This window comes from Antechinus flavipes, chromosome 3 (genome assembly GCF_016432865.1).
Source record: "Antechinus flavipes isolate AdamAnt ecotype Samford, QLD, Australia chromosome 3, AdamAnt_v2, whole genome shotgun sequence".
Lineage (NCBI taxonomy): Eukaryota > Metazoa > Chordata > Mammalia > Dasyuromorphia > Dasyuridae > Antechinus > Antechinus flavipes.
In genome coordinates this window covers 148,796,534-148,810,280 of record NC_067400.1, presented here as the reverse complement: position 1 = coordinate 148,810,280, position 13,747 = coordinate 148,796,534, and the positions used below count along the sequence as shown (strand labels likewise).

At 32.3% G+C, this 13,747-nt stretch overlaps 1 protein-coding gene across 5 annotated transcripts in view; it reads left to right on the top strand.

The window, feature by feature from the left end:
- DZIP1 (DAZ interacting zinc finger protein 1) overlaps positions 1 to 13,747 on the top strand; it is a 109,368-nt gene that overhangs the window by 40,822 nt on the left and 54,799 nt on the right. For all 5 annotated transcript variants that reach the window (XR_007951732.1, XM_051984013.1, XM_051984015.1 and 2 more), the window contains 2 exons: positions 649 to 699; positions 3,496 to 3,552. Coding sequence is in view for 4 of the 5 variants with exons in the window: in XM_051984013.1 (XP_051839973.1) it covers positions 649 to 699; positions 3,496 to 3,552 (108 nt within the window). In the remaining variant the exon portion in view is untranslated. The remainder of the gene's footprint in view (positions 1 to 648; positions 700 to 3,495; positions 3,553 to 13,747) is intronic.

Genomic DNA, 13,747 nt, shown 5'->3' with positions numbered 1-13,747 from the left:
TAGGATTTCTTTTCTGTAATTCAAAATTGGAAAAAAATTCCAGCTTGGCCTTAGAGCTACTTGAAAAATACAGGATCATCCAGTAGTGTCTGTTTATGACAAGGCTGGGGATACTTGGTTTCCTGACCAGCTGGATAAATCCTTACCTATCTTGATTGTGAAACAGTAATTTCTTCCTCACTCAAGCAGGGCTTTGAGAGTTTCTATTTCATATTTAGAAATTATTACTGAGTAATTAGAGAAATTATATATAGCATTCTCTGCTTCTAAAAAATTGTATCCAGATATACTTAGCAAATGTTTTGTTGGTTTTGGGGGAGATATGTTCTTTTTTAAACATAGAGGAATAAGTCATTAAGAAAGAATCTGCTAACTTTTAACACATCTTGTTTTTGTATGGATCAAAGGTTAAATTTTAAAGTATAAGGTAAAATATTTTAATTTTTGACAGGTGTTCAGTTCTGTAAGAAAGGATATTCCATAAATCTTTTTTATTATTGCTTTTTATTTACAAGATGTATGCATGGGCAATTTTTCAGCATTGATAATTGCAAAACCTTTTGTTCCAATTTTCCCCTCCTTCCTCCCCACCCTTTCCCCCATATAAATCTTTGCTAATTAATCCTTTTTCTTCTTTTTCTATTTTAGGGAGTTCTTCTACAAAGCAGACTTTGGAAAGACCTGTGCCAACTATACATAGTAAGTTTCTGTAATAGATTCAATGAAAATCTAACATTATTCATGAGCTAGAGCTCATGCATTTACTTATATATTAACCTTTGAAATATTACATTGAGCACAAATATACTTTGGAAATTACATTTTGATTTCTTTACTGTGATATCTGCTTTAAAACACATTTTTCATGGATACCAACATTTGTTGTAGCTGTTAAAACAAACCCATATCCCTTTCTGGATGGTGATTTGGATTAATATTTACCTAATCTATTCTGTTCTCTTTAGCAGGATGCTATTAGGAATTCTTTCTGGCACATTTTTCAATTATATGCCATGAGGTTTCCCAACACAAGAGGTATAAAATAATGCAGCATCTATGTGTGGATGTTCTTGGGCCCATTTAGTTGTTATTAGGTGCTGGAAATTCTCATTGTTTATAAAAGTTAAGGAGAATGCTTTACAATAGCATTTTAATTTATTGTCAAACAATTGCTCAGTATAAATGGGGAGGTTAAGTAATCACTTATGCCTAACTGTTAACTATTGGTTGTAATTAATAGTATTTATGTTATGCTTTAAGAATTGCAAAATATCTTACAAATATTATTTCATTTGATCCTATCATCAAACTTAGGATCCAGGTGCTCCTATTAACCCATTTTAGAGCTGAAAGAAGTTAAGTGACTTATTCAGGATCACATCAATAAGTTTCTCTGATAGGATTTGAATTTGTATCTTTCTGATGCTACACATATCATGCACCACCTAAAAGTATAGTTCCAAGATCTTAAATATTTATAGAATATGTGCTTTTAAAAATATAATGATTTGGATTTTTATTTATATTCAATAAACCAAAGGGAGGAATGAAAGGAACCACTTTTTGAAAGGATTTATGTATTGTAATCTGAAATGGATCAGAAGGGACTTCATTGATCTGGGATTCCCTTGATCAACATCCTCATTATATCTGTACCATTGATGTGTCAAATAATTGAAGCTGTATTAGTTAAAAGAAGAGCAAAATTAATTTGGTCTAGGAAAATTTAGTAGAAATGGAATTTGAGCTGGGTCTCAAATATTTAAGAGGACAAGATATTTGATGAGGGAGAGGAATTTCATAAGCAAAAGCATAGAGGTGAAAAGCACAAAACATGTTTAGAAAACTAATCAAGATATAAAAATAGAAGTCGAACTCATATCTAAATGGTAATTTCTTTACTTTCTGATTATTTTTTCTCATTTTTAGGACAAATAAATGTTTTCTTTTGTTTAAAAAAAACAAAGGGAGGAGAAAAATTGTGAAGAAGTAGTTAGAAGCAAGCAAAAATAGCAAATATGATTCAGAAGCTCTTTGATAAGAAAGGAATTAAGGACAACATATTATAATAGGATTCATACTTCTAATGAAAAAGGTTAATGAAGTCTTTTTTTGATGATCCCTGTGATTTACTGTCATTCTTTTTTAGAGATACAGCAAGGTTCAGCTATTATGAACTCCAAAATACTGGAGAAATAGCTATTTTTATTTCTCATAAATTAGAGCAGACAGAGAAGTATTTTTCTGTATGGTATTCTATAGATTAAGAGAGACATAGAATTTCCATTTAGGAAAAAGAAATAGAGAAAACTAAATTGATTCACAAGAACATGAGCTACTCAAAGAGAAGCATATAGTATGATAGTAGGTAGATGATAGCCAACCTTCATTCTTACTTGCTTCTGACTATGTGACTTACTAAACATGAATCCCATAATATCTCAATGCCTCTGATGATTTTGAAGAACTCTAAATTACAGGTGAAATGCTGATTTGTAGCTTCCACATCTAGAGACATCCACCTGGCTCAGTGAACTGCTGAACCTGACATCAAGAAGAACCAAGTTTGGATTTGGTTTGAGACACTAATTATATAACTCTAGGCCAATCACTTAACCTCTGCTTCAGTTTCCTCAGCTGTAAAATGGAGAAGATAATAGCTTTTATATCATAGGATTGGTGTGAAGATCAAATGAAATGATATTTGTAAAGGACTTAGAATAATGCCTGGCACATTGTAGGGGTTTATTAAATGCTTATTTCCCTTTTCTATCCCTCCACACAAAGGAAGTTCAAATCCATATCCGTTTCCTTCTTACTTTCCCTCTCCAAAAATAGGGCTGCTGAAACCCACCATAAATGGGAAACCTGAGGAACATTGCATCTAGTCATGCTACTAAGGAAGAACATGTAAATACAATACTGTTCTGTAGGCACAGAATATAAAAATAAGCCTATATTGTTTTGTAAATGAGGGCTATTGGTCTTACTGAATTTTCAAATGACACTTACTTTCTTGTTTCAGGGTAATGGGTAGAGATGGTAGACAGTGCTTTTAAATGATCATGTTACGTTAGTGGAAAAGACTATAGAATGGCGGAAGAAAGGCTTTGAGTTAAGTACAGCTAAACTGGAAAAACAAAATGTACAAATAAATGATACTACAGAACATAAAATTGTACAAAAGAGAACACAGAGAAGGACTACTCAATGTTCACCTGAAAATGTAGATCATACATACTTATCTCTTTGAAATGTTTTCTCTTAAAGGCTAGAAGTGGGCCATATGATCTCTTAAGATCCCATTTAGGGTATGATTTAATAATGTTAAATTCTGAATTATTTAGAAATGATTTGTCTTTACACATGGAAAGGAGTATTAATATTTCAATCATGCCTGATTTGTATAGCCTTTATTTGTTGTCATGCTCAGATTATTTAGATTTAATTATGAAACTTGATTAGCATTTTTTTTTCTTTTTTATACCATTTCAGTGAATGCTTTGGCGTTAAAGAGTTTGGATTCTAAATCAAGTCAAACAGTAGTGCAAGGTAAGTTTCAGCAATCAGCTCAGTGTTTTATGTGAAGTTACTACATTGAGTTAGATAACTTATTAACTGAAAATATTTCTATGGGCTAAATAGAAGAGAAAACATTTAGTGATCACAGAACACTTAATAGAACTAATCTTCATATTTGACATTATTAAGATCAGAAAATATAAATTTATGCATTGATTGGTAATAACTTCAAAAATGTTTTTGAATTTTCCTACCCCAGTAGTATTTCATCTTATATGTGATTTTTGGTAGTTGATGTTAAGTAAAGAAAAAAATGTGAGTTTGTATTAGACCAGCCATCCAGTACAAGCCACAGGGCATTGTGTGGATTGTTTTTTTAACTTTGAATGTAATAGAAAGTCACAGTTTCATTTAGGCAGCTTTAATGATTGGTTGAGCAAAATAATCTATAAAAGTCATGTGATAATGACCAAAAGGAAAAATAGGACCCACTAGAAGAGACTCCTGCTCTTTGGAACAGTTTGTAGTCTAAATGACCAGATCTCTTTCAAGAAGGTTGATATTAAAAGTGTTACTAAAAATGATAATTGCTATTAAAGTCATGTAGACTATAACAAGATTTGTAGCCACATATAATTTTATTTTATGTTTGTGGTATTGTGATCAAATACTTCTTTAGACAATCTGCTTCATAGTATTTATAAACAATCATAGTTGAAACACTATTTTTCCTATATTAAATTATTAATGCTTCTAAAAGCTATTAAGTGGCAGCCATAATTAACTGCTCTATTTCACCTGTTAATGTAGCCTTCAATTTCTGATATTATAGTTGAGCTAATTAGTACATCTACCAAGACCTATTGCTTTACAAGCACTCTTCTCTGCTCATGATGTGCCTAGCCCCATAATGTCTGCATTAAAAGAAGAATTCTTTTACTCACTAACTGACTCATGAAGTTCTTTATTAGGATTTATTTCTCCTTAATTCCAATATAAGTGATTAAAATCTTTAAATATGTGACTTTCCTCTGCAATCTGTAAATACTTATACTTCCTTTGATATTTACATTTTGTACCCAGGTGTTTAGACCATACAGATTTTTCCTACAATATGGTAGAGATTTTCATGTTGATTATTTATGGGGCTTCTCCAGTATTTCATCTCCAAGAAAAATTATCTCAAGAATTAACTGTTTCAATATTGTCATTTCTTAGCCATAATATTTCTATTTTTATCCTATTTCATTATTTTAATAGGAGGATGATACTTTTGGTATAATGTTGCTGATTATTTATCTTTTTTTCTTCTACTAGTGGGTTTTTATGTCTTTTTCCTGCCCTTCCTACCTTCATTTTCATCAGCCTTCTATATTTCATAATAAAAGGTTAGCATTTACTATATATCATTTTCATTCTGTGGTTGAGTACATCAAGGTTATTTCTGATGCCAAAGAAATGCTGAATAGTAGATAAGATATTTAAGGTTAGTTAAGATCAAGAACGTCCTGGTAAATATTTAACTGTTGGCTTTCCAGAGGAAAAAGAGTAGTACACAAGAAACACTTGGAAGTTTAATGTGCATTATTCACACTTTCTTTAGTCTAGACATTCAACAGAACACTAAATCAAACCCTAATTGGTAGCATTTGCTGATTATCAAGATATAAATGCCCAAACTAAAAATTTAACATTTGGTTCTCAGGAGTTGGCTGACTCCAGCAGGCTTCCAGTTAAAATTCAGCCAGCTGCTTCCCCTAATTCCTCTTCCCTATTCCCTTGTGGCAGCCCAGCTCTTTGAAATGCCATGTATCAAGTGCAGGAGAGACATACTGACATGTTTCCTTCTTAAGGACCATTGGATTTTTCTGTTCACTTAATTCTCCCACTAATTAGAAAAGGAAATTCTGGCAATACGAGAAGTCAAACACTTTTTTCTCCATTAGCATCTTTAATGCCCTCAGCCAATTGATTGTGAAGTTTGAGATGAAATACAGAATAATTCTTTTACATATAAATGTTGGGAACTTTGGCCTCATTCAGGAATCATTTACTAGTTAGACGACACTAACTTTTCATTGTCCTCAGACAGTTCCTTCTTCTTAAAATCATTCTAACAATATCCTATTTTTCCAATTATACATAGTTTTCAACATTCATTTTGTAAGACTTTGAGTTCCAAATGTTACCCTTCCTTCACTTTTCTCCTCCCAAAGAGAGCAAGCAGTTTGATTTATGTTATACATGCACACTCATGTTGTGAAAAAAAGAATCAGAACAAAAGAGAAAAATCATGAGAAACAAAAAATAAAAAACAAATTTTAAAAAGTAATAATAATATGCTTTGATCTGCATTCGGATTTCATATTTCTTTCTCTGGAAGTGGATGGCATTTTCCATCACAAGTCCTTTGGAATTGTCTCAGATCATCCAGACAGTTCTCTGATATAAAATACAGAATACTTGCTGGTTTGCATTGGCAGAGAGAATTTGCTCACTGGGAGTTAGACGTGGCAAGACCAAGAAAAAAATTCATCATCTTTAGTTAGGAACATCTATACTGTTAGAACTAATAAGTCCCTCTCTCTCCAAAGGGCAAAACAACTACATAAAAGTGAAATGTCTATGGAATAGTAATTTTATTTTTCACATAAAACACCAGAGTTTTTTAATTCCCATGGTATTATATTATGATGAATATCTTGTTCAGCATCAGCTCTTAAGATCTTTAAGGCTAACTATATAACTAAGTAGTTAGGATTAGAAATAGATTTTAGATAAAATAATTATTTAGACTTGACTCTTCTGTCATTCAATGGTGTACTGTCCTAGGGTTTTCTTAGTTAAAGTCTGAGGAATGAATTTATTAGTAATAGGAAGAGGCTCTAGGACATATTCCTCTAGAGTAACAGATGAATTCTGATGTTGGAATGACCAGAAACATAGAGATATCCATTTATAGATTTTACTTTAGTTTGTATTATTTGGAACTGAGATTCACCTGAGTTGATAACTTGGCTTCTTACTTTCTTTTAGAGTGAACTAAAATTTAAGGTACAGAATTCTTTCATCTTTTTTTGGTAATAACGCTAGAAAGCCTTGTCAAAGCTTCTAAGTACTCTCTACAAAAATGTGGATGGAGGAAGATTTTTTCCTGTAAATTAAAGACATTTATGTTATTCATTATATAGCTGAGGACTCAAATAAATGGTTTTAACTCACAAGAACAAAAAAGTCTGCTATATTGGAATTTGAATTTTCTTAAAGCTTAGATTTTTAAAATCAGAATTTAATATTGCTGTTCTTTCCATGATAACATTCACAATAACAGGTCATTTCACTAGCAGGTATGCAAAATTTAAAAAAAAATTATTCCAACTGGCATGATAAATATAAAAGAAAGAGCATACCCTTGTGTTTAAGGCTGATTGGAAAAAAAATAGCACCTGTCTCACTAGCAAGATACAGTATGTCATATAAACTCTTGAATTTTTAAACAAAAATATGATTAGCTAAATCCTTCCCCCATGCCAACTTTGTTTATTACAGAAAATGAAAAGTCTTGCAGAATATTGACTAGGGGAACCTTTACAAACCTGTTCTAGGTTAAAAAATATCAGTAATTCTTATAACAATATTTTTCTCACTAAGTTAATTATTTATACTACTATTAGGTTTGGAATAAAATGAAAACCAGCAGGGAAGTAGTGAAATGAGATGGAGAGCAGTGAAGAGTTTAGCTTATCATATAGTGTTGACAAGTACATAATCTTTTTTTCCCATAAGGGAATAGTGATAACTTTTAAGTATTCGTAGTTATAGTAACAGAAGGGGAAAAACTCTTTGGATGCAGATAATGTAAAAAAAAATAGAGTTTGAAAAAGGAGGACTAACAGTAGACAATGTCATAATAGGGCATATATAATAGTAATTTCTGTAAAGTTTTAAAATTTACAATACACTTTCATAATAGCAACCACACAAAGCTTGGATTGTACTTTACAAGGAAAATGAAAGCTTAAAAAAAGTGAGAATGAGTTACCTGGAATAAAAGAGTAAATAAGTATCCAAACCAATGATATGATTTTACCTCTTTATGTAGCAACTGTTTCCTTTGTATGATGTTGTCTCTTGCTTTTGAGTATAAAAACAAGAAGAATCACGGGATTTGAGTTGGATGGGACTATAGAGTCCAATGGAGTCCAGTATGCTGATTTTACAGATGAGTATATTAAGTTTCAGAAAGATTAGGGTCCCTGAGTCCATTCAGCTTCTGAGAATTTCTTGAATTGAATTTCACAGTTATTCAATGAAAGAAGGTATAATAGTGGACAGACATCCATATAAAACTTGTCTGACATGCCCATTAGTTATTAGTCCATGAGGGCATTGTGAGAGAAAATTTGACTTGTTCTACAATCAGCCCTTCAGTGCATTCAGTAATATATGAAGTCCAGTGAATTGATAGTCTCTCGTGATACAGTATTTATAATATATTATTCATTTATAGTTTTAGTTTTTCCCCCATTCTTAATTTTTGTTGTGATCATGCCCATTCTCAATAATTGGGGGGAATGAAGACATTTGTGAAAACAAGAAAGCAAAACTATTAATAAGCCTCTAAGTCTTAGAATATCTCTGATATGTGACAGTTATCCATAAATTCAGCTCAAGTACAAAATTGCAAACATGGAAACAAATGTAAATATGTTTTTAGCTATTTCCAAATATGTTTTTATGTAGAAATTCTGATGTGTGTTTTGTACAGTATCAATTTTTTAGTTTCATCGTTTTGGTAGAATTGCTGTTATAGATAATGCAACAAAGAAAAATTTTAATGTAAAAGGAAAAGATGATGAATGAGAAAATGGAGAGATAAAGTTAAAAAAAAAGTAAAGAATTTTAGAGTCAGTTAGGGAAACATTGACTTAATGCCTACTATGTGCCAAGCACTGTCCTAAATACTGATGATTTAAATAAAGGGATGCCCTTAGAACTCACAGTCTATTGGGGAAGACACCATGCAAATCACTATGTACAAGAAAAATTATATACAGGAAAATTGGAAATAACTGAAAGAAGTAAGGCCCTAGAATCAAGAAGGATCAGGAAAAGTTTTCTGGAGAATGTGGGATTTTTACCTGGGACTTAAATAAAGCCAGGAGATGGGAATGACTTGTCCAGAGTACTCCACATAATAAAACACTTGCTGAGAACCACATATTTCTCACTAAGCTGTTTCAGCCATTGTTAGATTCAGACTAAAATTTATCAGAAAATATAATTATAGTATTTGGTACCATACAGAGTATGTTAAGAAAATGATTTTTAAAAACTCTGGTGCATGAGTTCCAATAACAATTTTGTTCATTTTGTTTTTACTGTAGAGTTTCATAGATGGCAACAAGTTAGCAGGCCTTTAGAGTAGGATCTCAAATGCCATAATCTGATATTTCTCCAGCTAGGGTTCTTTCCCTCTTTTACTAACACCTGTTGCATTTCCCATGATCCCTTAGCTCTCATGACTTTGACTTTGAAGCAGGTGATACCATAGATAGCAGGTAGACCTTGGAGCCAAGAACTGTGTTTGGATACTTTCTCAGAAGCTTTGTGATATTGAGCAAGTCATCTCTGCTTCAATTTCCTTACTGAAAAGGGATATAATAATATCCTCTACCCTCATAGTGTTATGAGGATCAAATGAGTTCAGTGGTGAAGTACTGTCAAACTTTGGTCACTATATAAATCCTAGTTATTATTATTAGGTATTGAAAGCCTAAAGGCTTAAATAGTTGTTGTTGTTTTTTTTCTGAAGTCTTGAAGATATTCAAGGGAGCACATATTTTTCCAAATATCTGCTACTTAGGTTTCCATCTTGGGAATTTTAACTCATGGTTAGAAGTCAAATAGAAGCTGAAACAGGGATCAGAAAACTATGACATGCATGCCAGAGAAATGGCATGTGAGCTAGTTTTCCTTGGCATTTGGGGTTCCCACTGCCACTATCCACTCCCCTGATACTCCTTTTCTTTATAGGACTATCAGTTTGTGAGAATTAGCAGCTATTCCACACTCCCTTCCTAGCCGGAATGAATCCACATGGTTCTTTTCCACCACCGCTTCACCCTTTCTCCTTCCCAAGAACACTGACTGGCAAGTTCCACTTGGTCAGTACCTCTCCTTGCCCCTGTGATTTAGTGAGCCAGTGGTTAATACCAACTCCTACACAGCAGAATGGAAGGGGTCAGAGCCTGGCATACCATTCATAAAAGACTACAGATGCTCTCCACTAGAGCTAGAAGCTAATTGTACCTATCTCAGTCAGAGTAGTATACAAAGTGGGTTTGGGTTCATCACAACTCTAGACTAGAAAAATATTATGTAATAGTCATATTACTTACAATCATTCCCTATATATACTTCTCAAATTAAGTAGAAAGTTATGAAATTGTGTGTGTTTTGCTTGTGATTTTACTTTTGCTCATTTAGTCAACTGTTTCAGATGATTGCTATCTCCTCAGATCAACTGAAACAAAAAGTATCTAAAACAAAATTAGACACTGCATTAAAAGAACAGAAGTGAGAAAATTCTTCTGTGAAGTTGTGGCTGCTGCAATCTGTGCCTGCCATTCTCAAATTCTGTGTTATAATGATTTTTCCCATTGATAGTCACTTGTGGAAAACAATGGTATCTTTAGTAAAAGTTTTCTCTCTTCCTTTTATTAAACTTTTGCATTTTGATAGATATTGGAAAATTTAAAATATTAATTTGTTACATTCCTCACATATTCTACTTTTCATTTGTCTCCAAAACTGGTATTTCAATTATTTTACAAGTTTCCCAAATAAATGTTCTATCCACTCAATAAACAGAATTCTTTCAGTCCATCAATCAGCCTTTCTTAAGTGCCTACTCTTTTGTAGTTATTATTCTAATTGCTAAGAAATCCAACAAAAAAAAAATCCCTTCCAGGGTACATGTGTGCCTGTATCTACATACATAGACATACATGCATTCATACAAATATTTATGTTTGCACATATTTATATATAACATATAATGCACACATATATACGTATGTTGTGCATACATCTTTTATGTATATATTTATGTATGTATGTATACACACACATGAAACATTTTACCTGCAAGAAATTTTTTCCAATCTTTGACTTCTGACCATGAATTAAGATTCCCAAAAGAGAAAGCTAAAAGGTAGCTGTTTGGGAAAATAATGCTTGCATGTGTTTATTTATATGAATGTAGATATATACATGCATATATGCGTATATACATGTATATATGCAGTTAGATGTCACACTGAATAATGTTAGGCGTGAAATCAAGAAGATTCTTCTCCCTGAGTTCAAATCTGGCCTTAGATATTTATTGGCCATATTGACCATGGGCAAATCACTAAATCCCTGTTTGCTTCAATTTCTCCATCTATAAAATGAACTGGAGAAGGAAATGGCAAAGCACTCCAGTATCTTTCAAGAAAACCTCAAATGGAGTCAAGAAGAGTTGGACAAACTAAAAAATGATTGAACAACACAAATTTCTCTCTATCTCTTTGTCTTTCTAACTGTGTGTGTGTGTGTGTGTGTCTGTGTCTGTGTCTGTGTCTGTGTCTGTGTGTCTTTCTCTCTTTCTCTTACTCAGATGAAGGAGAAAGAGGTTTCACCTTCTACAATCACTCTTTCCCAGTCTTCCTTAAAATTAGTATCTTCCCTTTGTTGATTTTCTCCAATTTATCATGTATATAAGTTGTTTGAACATTGTTGTTTGCATGTTGTCTCCCTCCAACTAGATTGTAAATTATTTGAGGGTAAAGACTGTTTTTGCTCTCTTTGTGTCTCTAATGTTTTAGCATGGTACCTATCTCAGGATAGTTTTTTTTTTTTAAGTTGATATGAAAATACCTTTTAAAAAGATAAAAGAATGGGGTGGGGTGAGAAGGGGAGAACTCTATCCTGTTGGGGAATGGAAGCATGGGGAGGAACATTGAGATATCAAGATAGGAAAGCTCTTGCAGAAGGTGGTACTTCAGTTGAGTCATGAATGAAAGCAGGGCTGTGAAGGCATGATGAATTAATACTAAAGAGAACTCTTGAGTGTGAAGCTTAATAAAAGATAATTGTAAAGAAAAATGAAAAGTAAATAAAAGATCTGTGGAATGATTTGAATTTAACCAAAGTTAAGGGAAGGATTTTGGATGATTTAACTAAGAACATCTAGATAATTGCAAGATGTATGCAATAGTAGACTAATTTATTATAGCCAGTTTTTGATCTTTGCCTAAACATAATCTAATCTGCCAGATTAGAGAAAATATCATGAGGTAAAGTAGGTCAAATTGCACTGATCTGAAGCTGTTCTTGCTAAATTGAAATTAAATCTAATGTCTGTATTTAGTCAGTGTTTTAACTTTGTCTTACATTCCACTGTTGCTCTTTTATTTTATTTTTTTTTGGTAGGCATTTACTGTAAATTTCTTCTATATTTATATTTCCTTATCATATGTAATGAAAACTCAGTTTAATAACCTCATTGAGAGATAGCAAAGTGTTCCACCAAACTAATTGAATTTTTCCTTTAATTAAGGGTTATCCCATTTTATGCTGTAAAAATGCCTGAAAGATAGGAAACTTCTCAGAGATCTGTGAATCACTCTTTCAGGTGTACACATTCTTGTGTGGCTATATTCTTTATTATATACTTTAAATACAATGACACAAACTTCAGAGCGATAACTAGATCATGAATTCTTTTTGAAGTCAGTCTAACAAAAAATCAAATTCAAATTATTTTTGACTAAGCAAAAAGTAGTCTACAAATAGGAAAGCATATATGATTAGGTACATAGTGACTGCAAATTAAGACTGATTTGCCTAAACTATGAGAAAATGTCATATTATATTCACCTTTTCCTCACATCCTTCCGCTAAAAAGCAGCTGAGCATGAATGGAAAAAATGAGACATGAAACGTATATCTGAGTTGTGATGAGTTGTACATGTACTATTTTCTTGGGTGCTAATTGACTCAGATTGAATGTAAATAGCAGTCATTTCTGCTTTGGATAGAAACCTTGAGGGTCTTCCCCTCTTAGATATATTTGTTTATTTATAATTTTGGACTAGATGAAAGAGGAGAATCTTGGTCTCAGTGGCTACCTAGCTTTTATCACTGATTATGTGCAGTCTCAAACTGAGACCTGTTGAAAAACCTCACCTTTTTTGAGAAAGGCCAAGTTCTCCTATTTCATCATTTCATCCAGGACCATCTCTAATCATTTTGCCTGTATCTTTCTTTTTATATATAATAATAGCATTTTACTTTTCAAAATACATGCAGTGATAATTTTCAACATTAATCCTTCCAAAACCTTGTGTTCAAAATTTTTCTTTCTCCCTCCCCACTTCCACCTTAACATATTTACACATTTATCATACTGCACAAGAAAAATCAGTTGCCACTGGACTTAGATAATTCTGGAGGGACAAGTGAGGTAGATGACTTTGCACAGCCCTCTGTCACTCAAATCCAATTCACTTGCATGTCATGGTGTCACCTCCCTGATGTCATGATCCTCTTCTAGAACAAAGGACAGATAACAAGAAGAATCATTTCTTTGAAGCTTTTTGAAAGAAATTCCTTCCTAATCACTTCAATTTAGAAACTGCCAAATAATATCTATCTTGTGTTATTAAGAATTTATTCTTCAAATTGGAAAAGCAAATTATCTTTCATCTCTTGAGACCAGTTTTATTAAATAAAATAAAATTAAAATAAATAAAATTAAATAAAATTTTAAAATTACATTTTTGTGTAAGGTAGAATCTGTGCTGAATAATTAACTGAAACTTCAGTGTAAGAACATGTTATTTTTTAATTTAAAAATGTTTAAATGTTTACAGTTTTATTAAAATGATCATAGATAGTATATGATGGACTTTATGAAATCATGGCTATAGTGGATAACTAGAATTCAGAATACAAGGGATTCAGTGAGAGAGAGAAGAATTTTTTCCACTGAGAAGCACATCTGGTCAAATTTCCTTTTCCTTGTTATTTGAAGCAGTAGATTTAATTAATAAAAATGTTTCTATTCTCTATACCTAAAGTGGTTACAATAATGTATAGCGATTAATTCAGTGTCTTGTGGAAACCAGGGAATTTCCTTCCCGTTTTTTGAACATATTCTTATTTAACTATAACATTT